At 40.8% G+C, this 19,317-nt stretch overlaps 1 protein-coding gene across 2 annotated transcripts; it reads left to right on the top strand.

Moving 5' to 3' along the window:
* Nucleotides 1–4,197: 4,197 nt before the first annotated feature.
* tnni2b.1 (troponin I type 2b (skeletal, fast), tandem duplicate 1) lies at nucleotides 4,198–17,689 on the top strand. Of its 2 annotated transcripts, none has more exons than XM_079590252.1 (7): nucleotides 4,198–4,254; nucleotides 15,352–15,438; nucleotides 15,655–15,691; nucleotides 15,791–15,919; nucleotides 16,743–16,832; nucleotides 16,916–17,092; nucleotides 17,321–17,566. In XM_079590252.1, exons 2-7 carry the CDS (start codon nucleotides 15,431–15,433, stop codon nucleotides 17,408–17,410), a joined length of 531 nt encoding a protein of 176 aa, XP_079446378.1. In that variant the 5' UTR covers nucleotides 4,198–4,254; nucleotides 15,352–15,430; the 3' UTR covers nucleotides 17,411–17,566. The 2 variants fall into 2 exon arrangements, with proteins under 2 accessions (XP_079446378.1, XP_079446377.1); XM_079590251.1 differs by lacking the exon at nucleotides 4,198–4,254 and adding an exon at nucleotides 13,612–13,651 and having other exon boundaries at nucleotides 17,321–17,689.
* The last annotated feature ends 1,628 nt before the right edge of the window (nucleotides 17,690–19,317 follow it).

The raw sequence follows: 19,317 nt of genomic DNA, 5'->3' as shown, positions 1-19,317 counted from the left end.
ATTCCGACAGATGTTTTTTTTATAGGGGGAACAGAATCCGACGGCAAAAAAACAGCCGTCGAGATCCGTTCCCCCTGTATTTTTAACCTCAAGGAGGATCTTCTAATATCTCTCAAAAAACTGTTAATTCTTAGTCCCCCATAGCCTAGTGGTCAATTCAATGACATGTAAAGCTGGTGATTTTTGGGTGAAACAAGTTCAAGTCCCGGGCTCGTGGACTTTTTTTAATCCCATATTTTCCTATCATAATAAAAGTCAAAAACTCCTAAATATATTTCTTTAGACTGATCCCAGGTAAGCTTCATCCCCACACAAAATAAAATAAGCATTTTTTAGGCCACTACATCAACAACCCTAATAATGGGAGTGGGGGAACGGATTCCGACAGATGTTTTTTTTTATAGGGGGAACAGAATCCGACGGCAAAAAAACAGCCGTCGAAATCCGTTCCCCCTGTATTTTTTACACAAGGAGGATCTTCTAATATCTCTCAAAAAGCTGTTAATTCATAGTCCTCCATAGCCTAGTGGTCAATTCAATGACATGTAAAGCTGGTGATTTTTGGGTGAAACAAGTTCAAGTCCCGGGCTCGTGGACTTTTTTTAATCCCATATTTTCCTATCATAATAAAAGTCAAAAACTCCTAAATATATTTCTTTAGACTGATCCCAGGTAAGCTTCATCCCCACACAAAATAAAATAAGCATTTTTTAGGCCACTACATCAACAACCCTAATAATGGGAGTGGGGGAACGGATTCCGACAGATGTTTTTTTTTATAGGGGGAACAGAATCCGACGGCAAAAAAACAGCCGTCGAAATCCGTTCCCCCTGTATTTTTTACACAAGGAGGATCTTCTAATATCTCTCAAAAAGCTGTTAATTCATAGTCCTCCATAGCCTAGTGGTCAATTCAATGACATGTAAAGCTGGTGATTTTTGGGTGAAACAAGTTCAAGTCCCGGGCTCGTGGACTTTTTTTAATCCCATATTTTCCTATCATAATAAAAGTCAAAAACTCCTAAATATATTTCTTTAGACTGATCCCAGGTAAGCTTCATCCCCACACAAAATAAAATAAGCATTTTTTAGGCCACTACATCAACACCTCTAATAATGGCAGTGGGGGAACGGATTCCGACAGATGTTTTTTTTTTTATAGGGGGAACAGAATCCGACGGACAAAAAAACAGCCGTCGAGATCCGTTCCCCCTGTATTTTTTACACAAGGAGGATCTTCTAATATCTATCAAACTGCAGCTAATTCTCAGTGCCCCATAGCCTAGTGGTCATTTCACTGACATATAGAGTTGGTGATTTTTAGGTGACACAAGTTCAAGTCCCGGCTCGTGGACTTTTTTTAAATCCCATATTTTCCTATCATAATAAAAGTAAAAAACTTTTTAATATATTTCTATAGACTGGTACCAGGTTAGCTCCATCCCCACACAAAATTAAATATGTATTTTTAAACGCCACTACATCAATACATCTCATAATGGGAGTTGGGGAACGGATTCCGACAGATGTTTTTTTTTATAGGGGGAACAGAATCCGACGGCAAAAAAACAGCCGTCGGAATCTGTTCCCCCTGTATTTTTACCACAAGGAGGATCTTCTAATATCTCTCAAAAAGCTGTTAATTCTTAGTCCCCCATAGCCTAGTGGTCAATTCACTGACATGTAAAGCTGGTGATTTTTAGGTGAAACAAGTTCAAGTCTTTGTGTGTGGATGGAGGTTTACTGTCATCGTTTACATTTAAGCATTTGGCAGATTTTTGATACAGAGCGATGTAGATTGAATTTCATGGTACACATTTTGTATTCTTGTCAGATTTCGCTTTCCCTGGGAATTGAACCTATGACCTTGACCTTGGAAGCACCAATGCTCTACTGTTTGAGCTACAGGAAAGCTATTTTAATAAGTGCATCAGTTTAAGGAATACTTTTATGGAGTTTTTGCTGTTTATTATGATAGCAGAGTACAGGATCAAGAAAAATCACAAACTGGGATTTGAACTTGTGTCACCCAAAGCTCTAGAGTGCTTAACACCGGTGCACTGCCCACTAGGCTATAGGGATCGGTATATCAGCAGCAGTTTAATATATTTAGAAATATATTTAGGAGTTTTTTACTTTTATTATGATAGGAAAATATGGGATTAAAAAAAGTCCACGAGCCAGGACTTGAACTTGTTTCACCTAAAAATCACCAGCTTTATATGTCAGTGAATTGACCACTAGGCTATGCGAGACTAAGAATTAGCAGCTTTTTGATAGATATTAGAAGATCCTCCTTGTGGTAAAAATACAGGGGGAACGGATTTTCGACGGCTGTTTTTTTGCCGTCGGATTCTGTTCCCCTATAAAAAAAAAACCTCTGTCGGAATTCGTTCCCCAACTCCCATTATGAGATGTATTGATGTAGTGGCGTTTAAAAATACATATTTAATTTTGTGTGGGGATGGAGCTAACCTGGTACCAGTCTATAGAAATATATTTAAAAGTTTTTTACTTTTATTATGATAGGAAAATATGGGATTTAAAAAAAGTCCACGAGCCTGGACTTGAACTTGTGTCACCTAAAAATCACCAACTCTATATGTCAGTGAAACGACCACTAGGCTATGGGGCCCTAAGAATTAACTGCAGTTTGATAGATATTAGAAGATCCTCCTTGTGTAAAAAATACAGGGGGAACGGATTTCGACGGCTGTTTTTTTGCCGTCGGATTCTGTTCCCCTTATAAAAAAAAACATCTGTCGGAATCTGTTCCCCCACTCCCATTATTAGAGGTGTTGATGTAGTGGCCTAAAAAATGCTTATTTTATTTTGTGTGGGGATGAAGCTTACCTGGGACCAGTCTAAAGAAATAAATTTAGGAGTTTTTTACTTTTATTATGATAGGAAAATATAGGATTTAAAAAAAGTCCACGAGCCGGGACTTGAACTTGTGTCACCTAAAAATCACCAACTCCATATGTCAGTGAAATGACCACTAGGCTATGAGAAACTGAAAATTAGCAGCTTTTTGATAGATATTAGAAGATCCTCCTTGTGGTAAAAATACAGGGGGAACGGATCTCGACGGCTGTTTTTTTGCCGTCGGATTCTGTTCCCCCTATAAAAAAAAACATCTGTCGGAATCCGTTCCCCCACTCCCATTATTAGAGGTGTTGATGTAGTGGCCTAAAAAATGCTTATTTTATTTTGTGTGGGGATGAAGCTTACCTGGGATCAGTCTAAAGAAATATATTTAGGAGTTTTTGACTTTTATTATGATAGGAAAATATGGGATTAAAAAAAGTCCACGAGCCGGTACTTGAACTTGTTTCACCTAAAAATCCCCAGCTTTATATGTCAGTGAATTGACCACTAGAATATGGGGAATTGATAACTAGCAGCTTTTTGATAGATATTAGAAGATCCTCCTTGTGGTAAAAATACAGGGCGAACGGATCTCGACGGCTGTTTTTTTGCCGTCGGATTCTGTTCCCCCAACAAAAAAAAACATCTGTCGGAATCCGTTCCCCCACTCCCATTATGAGATGTGTTGATGTAGTGGCGTTTAAAAATACATATTTAATTTTGTGTGGGGATGGAGCTAACCTGGTATCAGTCTATAGAATTGTTTAATTTGGACGATGGGGAATTGTTTTAATTTGGACTCTGTGCTCTTTGAGACAATGACCATAGACCTGCATGATATGACTGTCAGACAAGAACGGTTTGACCTAAAAATATAAAAATTTAAACTACTGCGGAAAAAAAGACACCTACATCTTGGATGCCCTTGAGGTAAGCTAAAACATACCAAAATTAAATTTCAAAGTGAACTATCCCTTTAACCCTTTCACACGTAAGTTTAAAATATTCTAACTGACCCCCCAGCGTGAGTTTTTCAAGGTGACCGTTATTTAGAAACTTTCACTTTATCGTTTCCATGGTGACGCGTCATTGCTTGTCACGTGACACAGCGCAAACACAACACAGCGCTGAATGAATGAATGATGATCTGCTTTTATGTAATTTTCTCTTTTTGATTCAAAATATTAAAAAATATGATAGATATAGCATGAAACACAGATATTCCGATTGTCAAATATGTGCATGTGGATGTGTTTGGTTGTTTAAACACTTTTATAACGATCACGTTAGTTGAGCTGTAGATGGGCGGCGCCATGTTAGTTTGTGCCACAGGTCTGTTGGATTTACAACACGTCAATTCATCCACTTCTCACGAAATACATGAAAGTAAGTGGCAGGTTAACTGGGAGAAGAATAGGGTAAAATGTAAAGCTACTTACACATTGTGTATCTGATATGAATAAAACGTGTCGTCATTATGGAAATAATTATTATTGCCGCTTCCATAGACATCTGTGTGTATTTTACAAACTCAAATTCATTGGTTTGCTAGTACTTATGTGATTTTAAATGCCTGAAACCTAAAATAAACATTATGTGGTTGAAAACACTGAATAGTTGTGATATATGACAAGCACTGAGCACGTCCGTCTCTGGCTCAGCGCCAGCCAACGCGCGAAAGCACATTTGAATTTAGCAGTTGATCATGTGATGCGCTGACCGTTCTAATCACACCGGTAAGATCGTACGCTCCAGGGACCAGCCAAGACTGATCACACTGGTGTGATCGTACGTGCGAAAGGGTTTGCAGTTCCCTTTCGAGAGAACTCGAACTGCGTCGAACAACACTTTGGGGGAAACGCCCCTCAGCGTAGCGCTTCTGAAGCATGAATGAAACTAAGCCAATCCTGATTGGTGTTGCGTCATGACGTAATGTGTGACGGCATAAGCGGAAGCTACAAAAGGACGTCGGCACACAAATAGAGTTAGCTTTCTGTTCTTCAGCAAGCGCTCTCTGTCTTTTGTATGCCTTATTTGGTGTTGTCTGTCAGTTCACAAGCACAATATTTAAAATGAGTATTATGGCAAGTGCAAGTTTCAGACGGTGTGTACATCCCTGCTCTCGTTATATCACGGGTGGGAACACACAGCGAATGTGCGTGCATTGTTTGGGAGCGCAGAGGGGGCTGCTTGCGAGGATTGTGGGTCTCTATCAATCCGTGTGCTGCGCTCCCGCCTGGCCACTTTTGATGAGGATCCGAGGCGGCGGCTCTCAAGGAGCTTGGGAGCATAGACAGCACTCTCAGGCGAAGCCTCAACAGAAGCAGGGCGACCTGAGGGCCGTCCTGCAGGCTAAGAAGGCTTCGTCAAAGAGATCCTAGCCAGCCTAGGTTCTCTGCGGGCGGCCCCACCCATGGTGGAGTGATCGAGGTCGCCTCCTCCGCGGAGCCCGCAGGAAATTGATGTCGACTTCCCGCCGTTGAGAGCGCTTCGGGACGCATCGGTTTCCAGCGAATGCGTGCTGCTTTGTCCGCCCCTCAGGCCTGCTGCCAGGCAGCAGTCGCTTTCGCCCATCGAGAATTATTTTCGGTCGAACCCTGCCGGAGATCTGCTTTAGGGGGTCGAGAACGTATTCCGATTGATACCCGAAGCCAGCCTCGAGAGGCTGGTTCCCTTGGTAAAATATTTAGATGCGTGGAAAAATATCCCAAGAGCAGGGTCGGGTATTGGAACCAGAAGTAAACTCCCTGCTGGTAAAGGAGGCTATAGAACGTATTCCTCCACCAGACAGGGAGTCCGGGTTCTACAGCCGCTACTTCATAGTTCCCAAGAAGGATGGGGGGTTGCGTCCAATAATAGATCTCAGTATCTTGAACCGGTCTCTGAGGAGGTTCAGGTTCAAGATGCTCACCATTCCCATCATCGCGAACCAAATTCAATCCGAGGATTGGTTTGTCACGATAGATCTGAAGGACGCATACTTCCACGTTTCCATCCTCCTATCTCACAGGAAGTTCCTGAGGTTCGCTTTTGGGGGTGAACCATACCAATATCGGGTTCTTCCGTTTGGCCTAGCTCTCTCCCCTCGCACATTTACCAAATGCATGGATGCAGCTCTAGCACCACTGAGGCTTCAGGGCATCAGGGTGCTCAACTATATCGACGACTGGCTAATTCTGGCCCAGTCACAAGAGCTGGCAGTTCGGCATCAAGATGTCGTCCTTGCCCACATCCAGAGCCTGGGGTTGAGACTCAACACAAAAAAGAGCGTGTTGGCACCAGCCCAGATAACCACTTTCCTGGGAGTGGTGTGGGACTCGGTCACGATGCGGGCACAATTGTCTCCTGCACGGATCGAGTCATTCCTGGCCACAGTGACTAGGATAAAGCTAGGCCAAGCCATCACTGTCAAACACTTTCAGAGAGTGTTGGCATCAGCGTCCAACATCATTCCATTTGGCCTGCTGCACATAAGGGCCCTGCAGTGGTGGTTGAAAACCAAGGGGTTCTCCCCGAAGGGGAACCCATTCCGCATGATCAGGGTTATGTGCAGATGCCTTCGTTCCCTATCTATGTGGGAAAAAGCTTGGTTTCTGTCCCAAGGTCCCGTGTTGGGAGCGTCATGTCGCCGAACAAACCGTTTCGACAGACGCCTCCCTCACGGGCTGGGGCGCGGTCATGGACGGCCGCTTTATGACAGGCCTATGGCAGGACCATCATTCTTCCTGGCACATAAATTGCCTGGAAATGTTGGCGGTGTCCCGGGCTCTGAGGAGCTTCCTGCCGGACCTCAAGGGTCATCATGTCCTCGTGAGGTCAGACAATATGTCAGCGGTGGCCTATATAAACCATCAAGGGGGTCTGAGGTCTCGCCCTCTATGCAGACTGGTGCACCAGATCCTCCTGTGGTCCCAATGGAAACTGTTGTCTCTCAGAGCAACATACATCCCGGGCAGGGAACTACACTAACCTTTTCCACTGGTGGTACTTGCGCTACTAACTTTTTCAGTTACTGGCGCAAAACATGATTTGGTCGCACAAATTATTTATAGTAAGTCGCTCTGGATAATAATGAACAATAATTAAACCGTATTGCATACAGATGTGCTTTTTATTTTACTTGCCATCTTTTAAACCACATGCCTTGTTTTCTTTAACATTGGTTGGGATAGATTTACTGCAATAGAAAATACAGTATTCTTATTCCTTTTGTAATGCGATCGAGAGAACATGTAAACACTTGATCAGATTGAAAACCGAAACTGAAAGGACTGCGCATGTACAATGACGTATGACACGCGGAACGAGCTGTTCTTCCTGTTGAATAAAGTGTCATATAAATGAGTGTCCCGTCATTCTAAAATTCTCATTTCACTCAGCGTCTGTGAAGTGAAGCAGGACAACGTCCCACCAGTCCTTGTTTTGGATTCTCATCCACAGACGACTGGTTTTGGCCGCGGGGAGGGGCATTTTTACTGCGTGATAAATATAAGCAGCACGGCAAAACGGTTCAATGCTCATTGTCTCCAAATCATGACCAGAGACGGATTAATATTACGTCTGCTGTTTAAAACAAATAAAGAACCAATAGAGGAGAATAGTTATGCGCGAACAGCGGGAAACTCTGTATATTTGTGCAGTGTGCGTCAAAAAATCAATTCCGTTTTCAAAACTTATAACATATAAACGCGCACATCAACCCGATTACTTTATAAGTCGCGGGGGTGAAGCCAACTTTATGTGTTGAATGCTCAGAGCACGTTATAAAACGTATTCTTAAAATACACATTTCTGTTTTAATAAATGCTCATAGTAAATCATAGCATATTGCCTAAAACATAAGGTAGGTACAAAAATAATCAGTGATACATTTGCGACCCATTAAAAATTAGGGTCGCAATGGCATTTCAAAAGGTCGCATATGCGACCATTTTGGTCGCAGTGTAGTTCCCTGATCCCGGGGAATCAGAATCAGGGTGCAGACATCCTGTCGAGACAGGGGCTGAGGACCGGGGAATGGAGACTCCACCCTGATGAGGTGGAGTCAATATGTCAGAGGTTCAGCCCAGTGGAAGTGGATATATTTGCGTCCCGAGAGATGACCCACTGTCCACTGTGGTTTTCCCTCACTTATCCAGCCCCGCTGGGGTTGGATGCCATGGTGCAAACGTGGCCGAGGCTGCGTCTATACGCATTTCCCCCGATCGCTCTGCTCCCGGGAGTTCTAGAGAGGGTCTGTCGCAACGGGATCAGTCTACTGTTGGTAGCCCCGACATAATATCGCTCCTGGACGGCCCTCCATGGGAGATTTCCATCAGGAGGGACCTGCTGACGCAGGCAGAGGGCTTAATATTTCACCCTCGGCGGAGTTATGGAAACTGTGGGTCTGGTCCCTGAGGGGGCACAGTACCTAGAGGCTGGCCTGTCAGCAGGAGTAGTGGAGACCATACTCAGCTCTAGAGCTCCCTCCACGAGGAAATTGTACGGCCTAAAGTGGAATGTTTTCACCACATGGTGTAGAGAGCGTGAAGTGGACCCAGTTAACTGCCCAATGGCTTCAGTACTGGAGTTCCTCCAAGATCGCTTCTCGGGTGGTCTTACCCCGTCCACACTCAAGGTGTACATGGCTGCCAATGTGGCTTTCTACGCTCCTCTGGGTGATGGGCCTCTGGTGAAACATCAGTTGATCGTACGTTTCCTCAGTGGGGCTTGGAGGATGAGACCTGCAGCTCGTACCAGGGTTCCCACTTGGGACCTGGCGGTGGTTCTCGAAGGGCTGGTCGAGGCCCCCTTCAAACCTTTGGAGTCGGTTGAGGCCAAGAACCTTTCCCTAAAGGTGTTTTTTTGTTGGCCATTACTTCTCTGAGGAGGGTAGAATATCTTCAGGCGCTCTCAAGCTATCCTACATCCTAGGCCAGGCTATTTGCCTAAGGTGCCATCTAATGTGGCACGGCCTACGGTTCTGCAGGCTTTTCATCCCCCACCTCACGTGACGGCGGATGAGGAGAGACTTCATCTGCTCTGCCCTGTCAGAGCGCTTAAATTATATATTCAGAGGTCCTCTTCGTGGCGGAAGTCAGACCTTCCCGCTTCCAAGCAGACCATTAGGAACTTGATTGGCTTAGTTTCATTCATGCTTCAGAGGCGCTACGCTGAGGGGCGTTTCCCCAAAGTGTCGTTCGACGCAGTTCTCGTTCCCTTTCTCAGTCGTAACCCGAGACGTTTTTCACATATCATGTAAGACTCAATTTCTCCATTTCTTTGCACAAAATTCTCCAGAAAGTGCCATTTAATGGTTTATTTATTTTTTTATGTTTTACTGCTTCTGTCGAGCAGACACTCTCAGCACTAAAGCGAATTAAAACTTATGCCAGAAATACGACGGGACAGACTGGACTTTCAGCACATTAGTTAGCCTTGATGGTGATAGAAAAGGTTATAGGGACTGAAACGCACAGACAACCTGTACAACCCAGTAATTTAAGTCTTTTTGAGGAAAAAAATTAGGATAGATTTTGTGTAAAAAATAATCAGTAGTTTTGGAGAGTATAATGCATTTTTTGCCCCCGGTTTTGTCCATGCTAAATAAGATTTTCTTCCTAATTTTTCTTGTAAATTTATGATCGAAACAACTTCTTTTTTCAAACATTAATACTATTGTAAACATAGAAGGATAAGACAAGGGATGATCCGTTTCTGAATTTATAATCGGAACGGAAGAACCACTGAACACTAACACAAAAGCCGAACTCACTCGCTCGTTTCTCTCTACCCGGCCTTTTCCGAACTCAACGCATTAACCATATAACTGCCGGAGCAAAATAAAAACAGGAATTTCAGGTTGGACATCACTGAAGGCCTAAGTGTGCACGGCCAGCCACTGATATATATATATATATATATAGAGCTAAATCTAAATCTCAAACATATATTGTTACACAATTGTATTGTTACACAATAGCCTACAAAACACATTGTATTATGTATATAGCTATAAATATATATATATATTTATTTTTAGTAAACTTTGTGTACACAAACAATGTAGTCAATGCTCAAGTTCATGTGTAGAGCCCCTGGGGATACTTCGATCACAGTTTTATGTCGTGTCGAGCCTTCTTAGTGTTAAAAATAGCGATTTTGATGCTATCATAGAAGTGCCCCGGATGCACTCCCATTCAAAAGGCATTTTGACCTAAAACGAAAATACGGTCAATCTTAAAAGTGGCGTTTCCATTCTAATTATGCTTTTACACGAAAGTTTAACTCAGGTAGATAAACAAAAAGAGCCTAGGTTCAAATTTGGCAACAGTTACCCTTTAACAATAAAACATTAGCAAATAGATCTTAACTAGCCTAGCTACCGCCAGACCCAATTCTCGTTGAGACTTGGGTCTGGGAACCACATGTGCATTTTCTCGTATTTGAGGCGTGGTTTACGAATGCCCGGCGCCGTTTATTGGGTGCTAAGAATGTCTATCAAAAGCGCCTGTATGTAGCTCATAGCCAATCGTTTCCATTATACCAGATGACGTATGTAGAGCGACAGAAATTAGACAAGGAAGAAGACGATGGGTAAGATATTTTTGTGTAAACAATGACGTTCAGCGACTATTGCCGTTTGTGCAAGATAAACATGAGGGTCGAAGGTATATATGGATATAAACAAACTGCTTAGTTGTGTCGTCATCGTCTTGCTGCTCCCTCCCCGTTCTGTGATTGGTTCCCTAGATGAGGCGAAAATCTGGTCCATGGTATCCAGACTGCCTTTCAGCGTGAATAAAATCGCGCTGCGCAAAGACAGTATGGGGAAACCCAGGCTAGATCTTAACTAAAATGACCATGGTAAACCGCTAATAAGATATGATTAGAGTTATCATTTAATATTTCTTTAATACGGCCAAATCATTGACAAAATAGTACATAAAGGAATGCGCATGCTCAGACTTGAGTTGTCTAGGCCAATAAGATTGGTGCATAATAAGACAATTAAATTGGGGTGAAGTGTCGCCCCGCCCCATCGTTCAGACTGCACTCTGGGGTACTACTACCCGGACTGGACAAAAGCGAAGCGAGCGTCACAGCGCGCGAGAGAGACCGAGTGTGTCCGAGCATAATTTAGTTTATTTATAAATTAAATACACATTTCAGCATTACAATGATCTCTGTAGGCTATTGGTATCATCTGCAACGTTTGAATTAGTTTACATGGTTATAAAATAAAACTCCAAAATAACCTGCAGGGAACATTCAAAGAAAACATCTTTGTTTGACCGGTTGTGAACACGTGCAGCAAACACGACTAAAAATTTGGCTTAAATAACCTCTGATGATGAAGTTCTCTGTAGGTTATTAAAAATAAACCCCCAAAATATTTTATTTTATTATTATTATTTATGTTGGTACATTGTTCAGTATTATATTGAGAGCACTGTTTGTTAGTGTATACAATGTTTTATAATAATATTTTTTTCTATTTAGTGTCCATTGCATTTATTTAACATATTTAATATTGGGGGTATCCAAGTTATTTCACATAATTATTTTTTTTTAAGTTAAGTATTTTTTTAAGTAACGCAATAGTTACTTTCCCAGGTAATTAGTTACTTTTGTAATGATATAACTCAATTACTAACTCAGTTACTTTTTGTGAGAAGTAACTAGTAACTATAACTATTTACGTTTTTAAAGTAACTTATCCAACATTGCTGAATGTACAACTGAAAAACAAAAAACAAAAAACAGTAAGTGACAGAATTGCTGCAGTAAAGGCTTTATTGGCAATATGAAATTGCTGTCAGTGATCAACAAAACAAAAAATAAAAAAGAGAAACATGCACGTGTTCAAAGTTTAAAGGTTTAAAGTGTTCAAAAATAAAACAAAATGACAGAAAAAAAAGGCACAGAAAAGAAAGTCCTGTTCTAATCAATACGATCTTCAGCATTTGGCCACATATTTTTGTTTACATCACATTGTATCTTGTCTCTCGCTGTACACCTTGCATAGAAACGCTTAGCATGCCTTATCCATCCTTGACAGTCTTCAACTGAGATGTCTAAGATAGCCAAAATCCATGGCATCCAGGAGGGACATTTGGTCATGTGGCCGATGATCATAAACTTTCCACCTCCAAGCAGAAATAAAATTCCTCAATGGGGTTGAGGAAAGGAGAGTACGGAGGAAGAAAAATGGAAATCATTCTTGGATTTGCTGCAAACCAGTTAGTGATTGCATGTGAATGGTGGAACGCTATTGTCCCATGCAATCACAAATGTCCTCATGTTTCCTCCCACCTGTTCTGCTTCTGGCACCATTTGTTGGTGGAGGTCATCTAAAAACAGAAGAAGGCGCTCTGTGTTGTAGGGACCAATCTGGCTTTTTCTGCAGGACCAAACCAGTACTTTACCATAAAGTGCCTTGACCATGCTGGTGGCCAGCAGTTACTGTAATACAGTAAATAGCAACTGCATTGATAGCCCTCATGAAATGCATGACTTACCTGTTGGTTTGATGAAAAATCTAGATAATGGAAGCAACGGTTGACCGTCTGAGATTAGGCTGGACTCTTTCAATGATAGACCATGGTTTATCACATGGTCTATGATGGTGGCTCTTATTTCATTCGTGACAACAGCTCTTACTCGCCTTTGAACAGCATTCTTACTCCTCTCCCCTACCTCTCCTTCTCCCTTGTCCTGGTCCAACTAGTCCTCTCTTTCAACCATCTCCTCTCCCTGGTCCAACTAGTCCTCTCCCTCGTCTAACTAGTCCTCTCCTTCGTCTAAATAGTCCTCTTCATCGTCCAGACATTTTCTTTCCTTTTCTGCTCCTCTGTGTTGTTCTGTGTTGCTTTGAACAAAACAAATCCAAAGAGTGCCTTTTTATTGTGTATGTCCATGTTGGAAAGTCTTCAACCCCTGGCTATGTCTCTGATTGAGATTGGAATCAGCTATTTCTTAATGTAATGATCAGTAAATGCTTATCAGCTGTTTGAATATTTTTTTCAATATTTGTTTCAATGCTTTTGAGCTGATATTGTTGCAGAAGTAGAGACTTTATACTGTATCTATGGTTTGGAACATTTGGTCTTCATTTCTGGCAAGCTGTAAAGATCCATGATTTTGGTATTGGGTATGCTTATGTAAAGAAAATGTAGGCATTCTAGAAATGTGTTAAATGACTGCATTTTGTGAGTGAAAACAACATGAATTGTGATAATGGTATGGTCACAACAGACAGATGTTGTGCTAATTGTGTTTAGAGTTTTGAAAATGTGACTACAGATTGGACTAAAGGATGTTAGCAATTGAAAAAAAAAAACGTAAGACTAAGTGGCCTTATAGTTAACTATGAATAGATGTATGTACGTTTCTGCAAAGTTTTGCGGTAAGTAAACATTTTGAAGACTCTAACTATAAAATATTTTCCAACAGACATGCCAACATGCCAAGTTTTGAATAAAAGTGTATTATAATGACAATTACAAAGCACTTGTGAGGTATGTGATATATGCAGAATGTGCTGAGTGATATTCCTGTAATACAGTTGGAGTTGCCACCTGTTTTATTGCCGAACACTGTTGTTGTTGTTTTTGTGTGTGTGTGTGTGTTGGTTGGGGTGTTGGGGGGGGGGGGGGGGGGGGGTGTTTGAGTCCCATTGGCTTAAAGAAAAATGTGCTTCCTTAAAGAGAATGGAGAAGCTGAATGGAAAACCTATATAAACTCAACTGGCTGACACTCTTTCCCACTAATTTCATTTAAAGGTTCTGCTGCGCACTGTAAGGTGAGTCTCTATTATTCTGTCCATCTCTAGGGTTTGCACTCATTTGAGCATGCCAAAGACCTTCAGCACATCTCACTCATGCTGAGCAGCCACACAGCCAAGAAATCAGATCAATAAGCTCAAAAATATGCTTTAATATGTGTACTGGAAGAAAGGTCCAGGAGATAAAATAGTGACTGTTGCCTAAAATTATATTATGCTGTTTTTGTTACTGTAGAGGTTCTGAATATGTTTTGATGTGTTCTTTGTAATTAATTTTGGTCAGTTTTAACTTTTTAATGCATTGTAATGTCAAATGAATTATAGCTCCATTCATATTTAATTATAAGTATTACTATTCTATAAATATATTTATAAAGACTCATTAAGACCTATTCTGCAGTATAAGAACAGTTATATTTAATTATTTTATAATTACTTATAAATAATTATAAGTAATTATTATTTGTTTTTGTTTTATTTGCATGCTCATAATCCATTATACACTGATTTATAAGTATTAATTAGCCAGTCCATTCATAGTTCCATGAATGTATTTATAAAGATGCAACCTGCATTGCTATTATATATGTTATAGCCGTGCTGTGTTCTTACAAATATTATTGTGAGTGATAATACAGTTATAAATACAACATAAATTTTCCTAAAGCAAATGTTAAGAAATCATGACGATGTGCTAATTGTACATTTTAAGTTGTTTATTTGGAAATGTAAATAATGAACAATAATTACTGTAATAAAATAATGGGGGGAAAAAATTATATATCAAACTGCTAAAAGCAATATGCATATGGCTGAGGAGAAATACGGTAGATTTTAACAAATCAAAATGAATATACATGACCACTAATAAAAACATTAGCCATTAAAGACATAACTGATAACTAATTGGTACAGCAAAAAAGTGTCTCTGGAACTATTTTATTTTTGATAATTTATAAATCAGTGTATAATGGATTATGAGTATGCACATTGAAAAAGCAAATGCATTACTTGTATGTAATTATACAAATAATATAATGTAATAAAACTATAAACTAATCTATACAACTATAACTGTTCTTATAATGCAATATACTGTAGGTCTCTTTATAAATATATTTATAGAATAGTAATACTTATAAATACGGCTATCATTCGGTATACGCATGGGCTTCATAAAGTATTACCAAATATTATTTTAATAACTAAAAGGTTTTGCTGAACTAAAAATGGTTATTCTATGGTTCTTCTAAACCCCCTCTTGGAACCTTATTTTAAGATTGTATGACCACATTACATATTACCTTCAAACACCTGATGACATTGGTATGGAGACCACTACTCATTTTAGAAAACAGTCCCAACTCAGTCCATGTCAAATCCAAAATCTTTTTTTGTCAGGAAAAGAATATAACTAATTTAGATCTTTAGACTCGCAGAGTATTTTCACAGTTGTGCAGGGTTTCAGCTGTTAGGTGTTGAAGCTGAGGAGATTCTTCAAGAGGCAGCAAGTTGTCTGTCAGCTGTCTCATCTTCTGAATTGGGTGCAGACCTCCTACTTCCAATAAAGGAACACTAAAAAAAGAGCACAAGACAACTGCTTCTCAACTTCAAACCCTTAAGCATCAAACACTTTGAGTTTTTCTCTTTCACATTATCCCAAGCCAAATTTAGACCTGCTGCAGGGCCAGTGACTGAATATAAATTGTTTCCATTAGATTGAAGGCTGCAACACCCCCTCCTGCCACCCACAGTTATCTTCACCTTCAAAGGGAGCGCCACAAAGAGACCGGCAAGATGTCTGAGTATGTATTGAGTAACAACATCATGATCTTTGTGTGCTGTGAAAATTATCAAATCACTCAGTCCTCGATCACTCATAAAATACATTTAGTGCCAAGCTCCAATCAGCTCATTTGTATGTATTATTATACATACTAGCATACATGCCTAAATAATAAAATTATCTTGATTATAATAATCGTAGCTCTCTGAAATTGTAAACATTTGCTTTCTGATAGGAAAAAGATGACGTCCAGCCGTAGGCACCATCTGAAGGTAAGGCCATATCTTTCTTCATGAGATCAGAGTTATTTGAACTGTCACTGACTCTCTTGTTAATTACTGTCTTTGCTTCTTCTCGTCTTTGTGCTCCAGAGCTTGTTGCTTCAGATCGCTCATGGACTTTTGGAGGAAGAGGCAGCTGAGGAGGAGCAAGAAAAACAGCAATACATGGAAGATAACTGCCCTACTCTCTCACTGCCTGGTAGCATGCAGGATCTACAGGTAGAGAGAGAGATAGAGAGAGAGAGAGAGAGAGAGAGAGAGAGAGAGAGAGAGAGAGAGAGAGAGAGAGAGTGAGAGAGAGAGAGAGAGAGAGAGAGAGAGAGAGAGAGAGAGAGAGAGAGAGAGAGAGAGAGAGAGAGAGAGAGAGAGAGAGAGAGAGAGAGAGAGAGAGAGAGAGATGCAAGCTGTAATAGATAATGGAGTTGCCAATTCACACTGCACCAACAGGTTGACCAACGCTGACAATCACCAGATTACAGTACGCTACTTCTCAGATTTTGCACAATCCAACAAGCGCCAATTTAACAAGCACCGATCAACGGCAACAGACGCCGACAGGAGTAACACACTGATTTGGCAAAAACTGACAAAGTGTCTATTGAGTTAGACCCTTTCCTGAGTAAACATATTTTGTTAATCCTGGAACAACATTCCTGTCCGAAAATTTAATCTTAACCAATTAATCCCTGCACTTAATCCTAACCCTACCCATAAATTTTCCCTAAAATCAGAGGGAAATGATAGGTGAATAACACTGATGTAGATGCACCTAACCCTGGTTGTAAAATCTGATTGGTTGATTGGAATGTTGTTCCTGGATCAATATCTTTGTTGCAAGTGTCCAAGTGCACATAACTCAATTGTGTACTTGGTGAAATCGGTTCTGCCCATAATGCTAATGCCAGTGCAGTGTGAATTGGCCTTAAAAGCACACCATCTTAGTCATTTGCAGGTATTGCTGTGTGCAAATGTGCAAAAGTACAGATGAATAGGCTATGTGTGAAAATTTGTGGAAAAAATCAGCATGTATCTTTGTGTAAAGGAACTGTGTAGGAAGTTGCACCAGCAGATAGATGCCATTGATGAACAAAGATACGATATGGAGACCAAAGTGGCCAAGTCAAACAAGGAGGTACTTCTTACTTGTTCTGTTCTACTTATATAAATGTATTTAACTTCTGTAACTTCTAAAACTTTTTTTCTTGATCACTTGAGATTGACGATCTGAAGATAAAGGTTCAGGACCTGAAAGGTAAATTCAAGAAACCCGTTCTGAAGAAAGTGCGTATGTCTGCTGATGCCATGCTGCAGGCCCTGCTGGGCTCCAAGCACAAAGTGTCTCTGGACCTGAGAGCCAACCTCAAACAGGTCAAGAAAGAGGTCAAGGAGGAGGTGAGCACACACTAATAGCCTTTTAACAGAAACGTGCAATAAAATGTGGGCATAACTCACATTCTTTTGAAGACTTTTACAGCAAATGTAGTCAGTTGTTAAACATGCAGTCTAAGATGATGATTGACAAAGTAGAAAAACAATTATTTATGCTAAAAATGATGAAAAAAGTGATTTAAATGAGAAGGCTTGTAGTTTTGAAACGTTGGACTTTTTCTGCTGCTACAGGAGAAGGAGGCAGTGGGAGACTGGCGTAAGAACATCGAGGACAAGGCTGGTATGGATGGCAGGAAGAAGATGTTTGAGTCTGAGGCTTAAATCTGTTTTTCTTCAACAATTTTACATTTCCATTCAATGAGTTGTTCGGTTAGGTTGTCTTAATTCTTGTGGTCTTCATTTTTATGAAAGATTATAAAAAGTGGTTATGTTCTCTATTGTGTGAAGTGATGTTACAGGTGGTAAAAGTAATATATGAAGGAGGTTTTGATGTATGAGATGGTTGGTTTTGTAGCTGAGGCTTTAAATTGACAAATAAATAAATAATTTGACTTTGCCCCTTTGCAATTTCAACAAATAAAACAATAGAGTACAAATCAGAGAATCAAAGTTTTACACCAAACATTATTTCACCTGTCAAATGTACACTCACCGGCCACTTTTTTTGCACACCTTGCAAGTACCGGGTTGGACACACTTTTGCCTTCAGAACTGCTTTAACTTTTCTGGAAGGTGCTGGAAACATTCCTCAGTATGTCTATATTGACATGATAGCATTGCGCAGTTGCTGTAGATTTTTCGGCTGCACATCCAAAAGGTGCTCTATTGGATTGAGAACTGGTGACTGTGGATGCCATTTGAGTATTGTGAACTCATTGTCATGTTCAAAAATCCAGTTTGAGATAATTTTAACTTTGTGACATGGTGCGTTATCCTCCAGGAAGTCTCCATCAGAAGATGTGCACTGTGGTCATAAAGGGATGGACTTGGTCGGCAAAAATTTTTGGGTAGCTGTGGCATTTAAATTATACTTAAAGGTTGTATCAGCGATTGTGGGTGACGTCACTTCTGTTTGTGTTTGAAGCGAGATCCCAAACAAACCAAGTTAGCTCACCCCTCCCTCCCGTTTCGTGCATCATTTTTTTTTTTTTACTTTAATTTCTTTCCACCGTTCAAAAGCCTTCCCCACAACTGTACGTGTCTTGGAATAAACACGATGGTATTCCCTCGCCCTAATCCTCTTCCTCCTCCTCTTGGGGATTGACTCAGCCATGTTCAATTTCTCTTGTTGATAGACGCTGGCTTCTTCTTCAGGTCCGACTTCGTGTGCAGCCGTCACCGTACACGAGCGCAAAACCTCACAACACCCAGCCCCTGTTGGTGATTGGTTGGAACACTGTTTATTTTGGTTTTGAGTGGTTGGTGAAACCAATTGTTTTTGTGTGCAAATCTCAGAGCCTAGGCTGCCTACAGAGACGCGTTTTTTTGACAGCTTGCTTATGGGGCGGGCAGCTAGCGGATCGTTAGTAAAGATTAGATCGGGCTTAAAATCGCTTATACAACCTTTAAGGGGCCCAAAGTGTGCCAATAAAATTTCATCACCACACCATTTCATCACATTTTATTTGTACAGAGAGTCTGGCCTCTCTCCATTGACAAGCGTTAACTTCCTTGTAGGCGGGTATTCTGTTGAAGTTTAAAACTATTGGATCTGCCCAGAGCCACTCAGGATCTGCCATAACCAATTGCTAACGTTTGGTCATGACGTATGTCATGCGCCTGAACCGGCCGTAAACACGTATCCGAATGATCAGAGGATTGTGTTTAGAATAAGATGTCTGTCAACGAAAGCTGCAGGTTTTGTTCTTCGAATTTAAGAATTCACGGAGCAATTACAAATTCTAAATGTATATTTGACACTAAGGACAGTGATAATGTATTCAGTCAACTGTCGAAGCTGGGTCTAATCATTAACAATACGCCGCTGCGCTCGGTTCGGATCTGCCGCAAATGCTGTGTTAGTGATCAGTGATCGCTCACATCTTTCTCCGCTGCCATTACTGAACTACAACTCAAACTAACGCACGACATTAACGTCATCGTTCTCAGCCACTCCCTCTGTTCGCTGATTGGACCGGTGAAATTTTGATTTCAGAAAACCAAAGAATACACCACAATCCCAGACCTAGTACTGAAGGAAAATGAAAATTGAGCGGAAGTACGTAGGA

This window comes from Phoxinus phoxinus (genome assembly GCF_949152265.1).
Source record: "Phoxinus phoxinus genome assembly, chromosome: 2".
Taxonomy (NCBI): domain Eukaryota; kingdom Metazoa; phylum Chordata; class Actinopteri; order Cypriniformes; family Leuciscidae; genus Phoxinus; species Phoxinus phoxinus.
The sequence above is the reverse complement of the archived record's forward strand: the minus strand, read 5'-3'. Positions and strand labels throughout refer to the sequence as shown.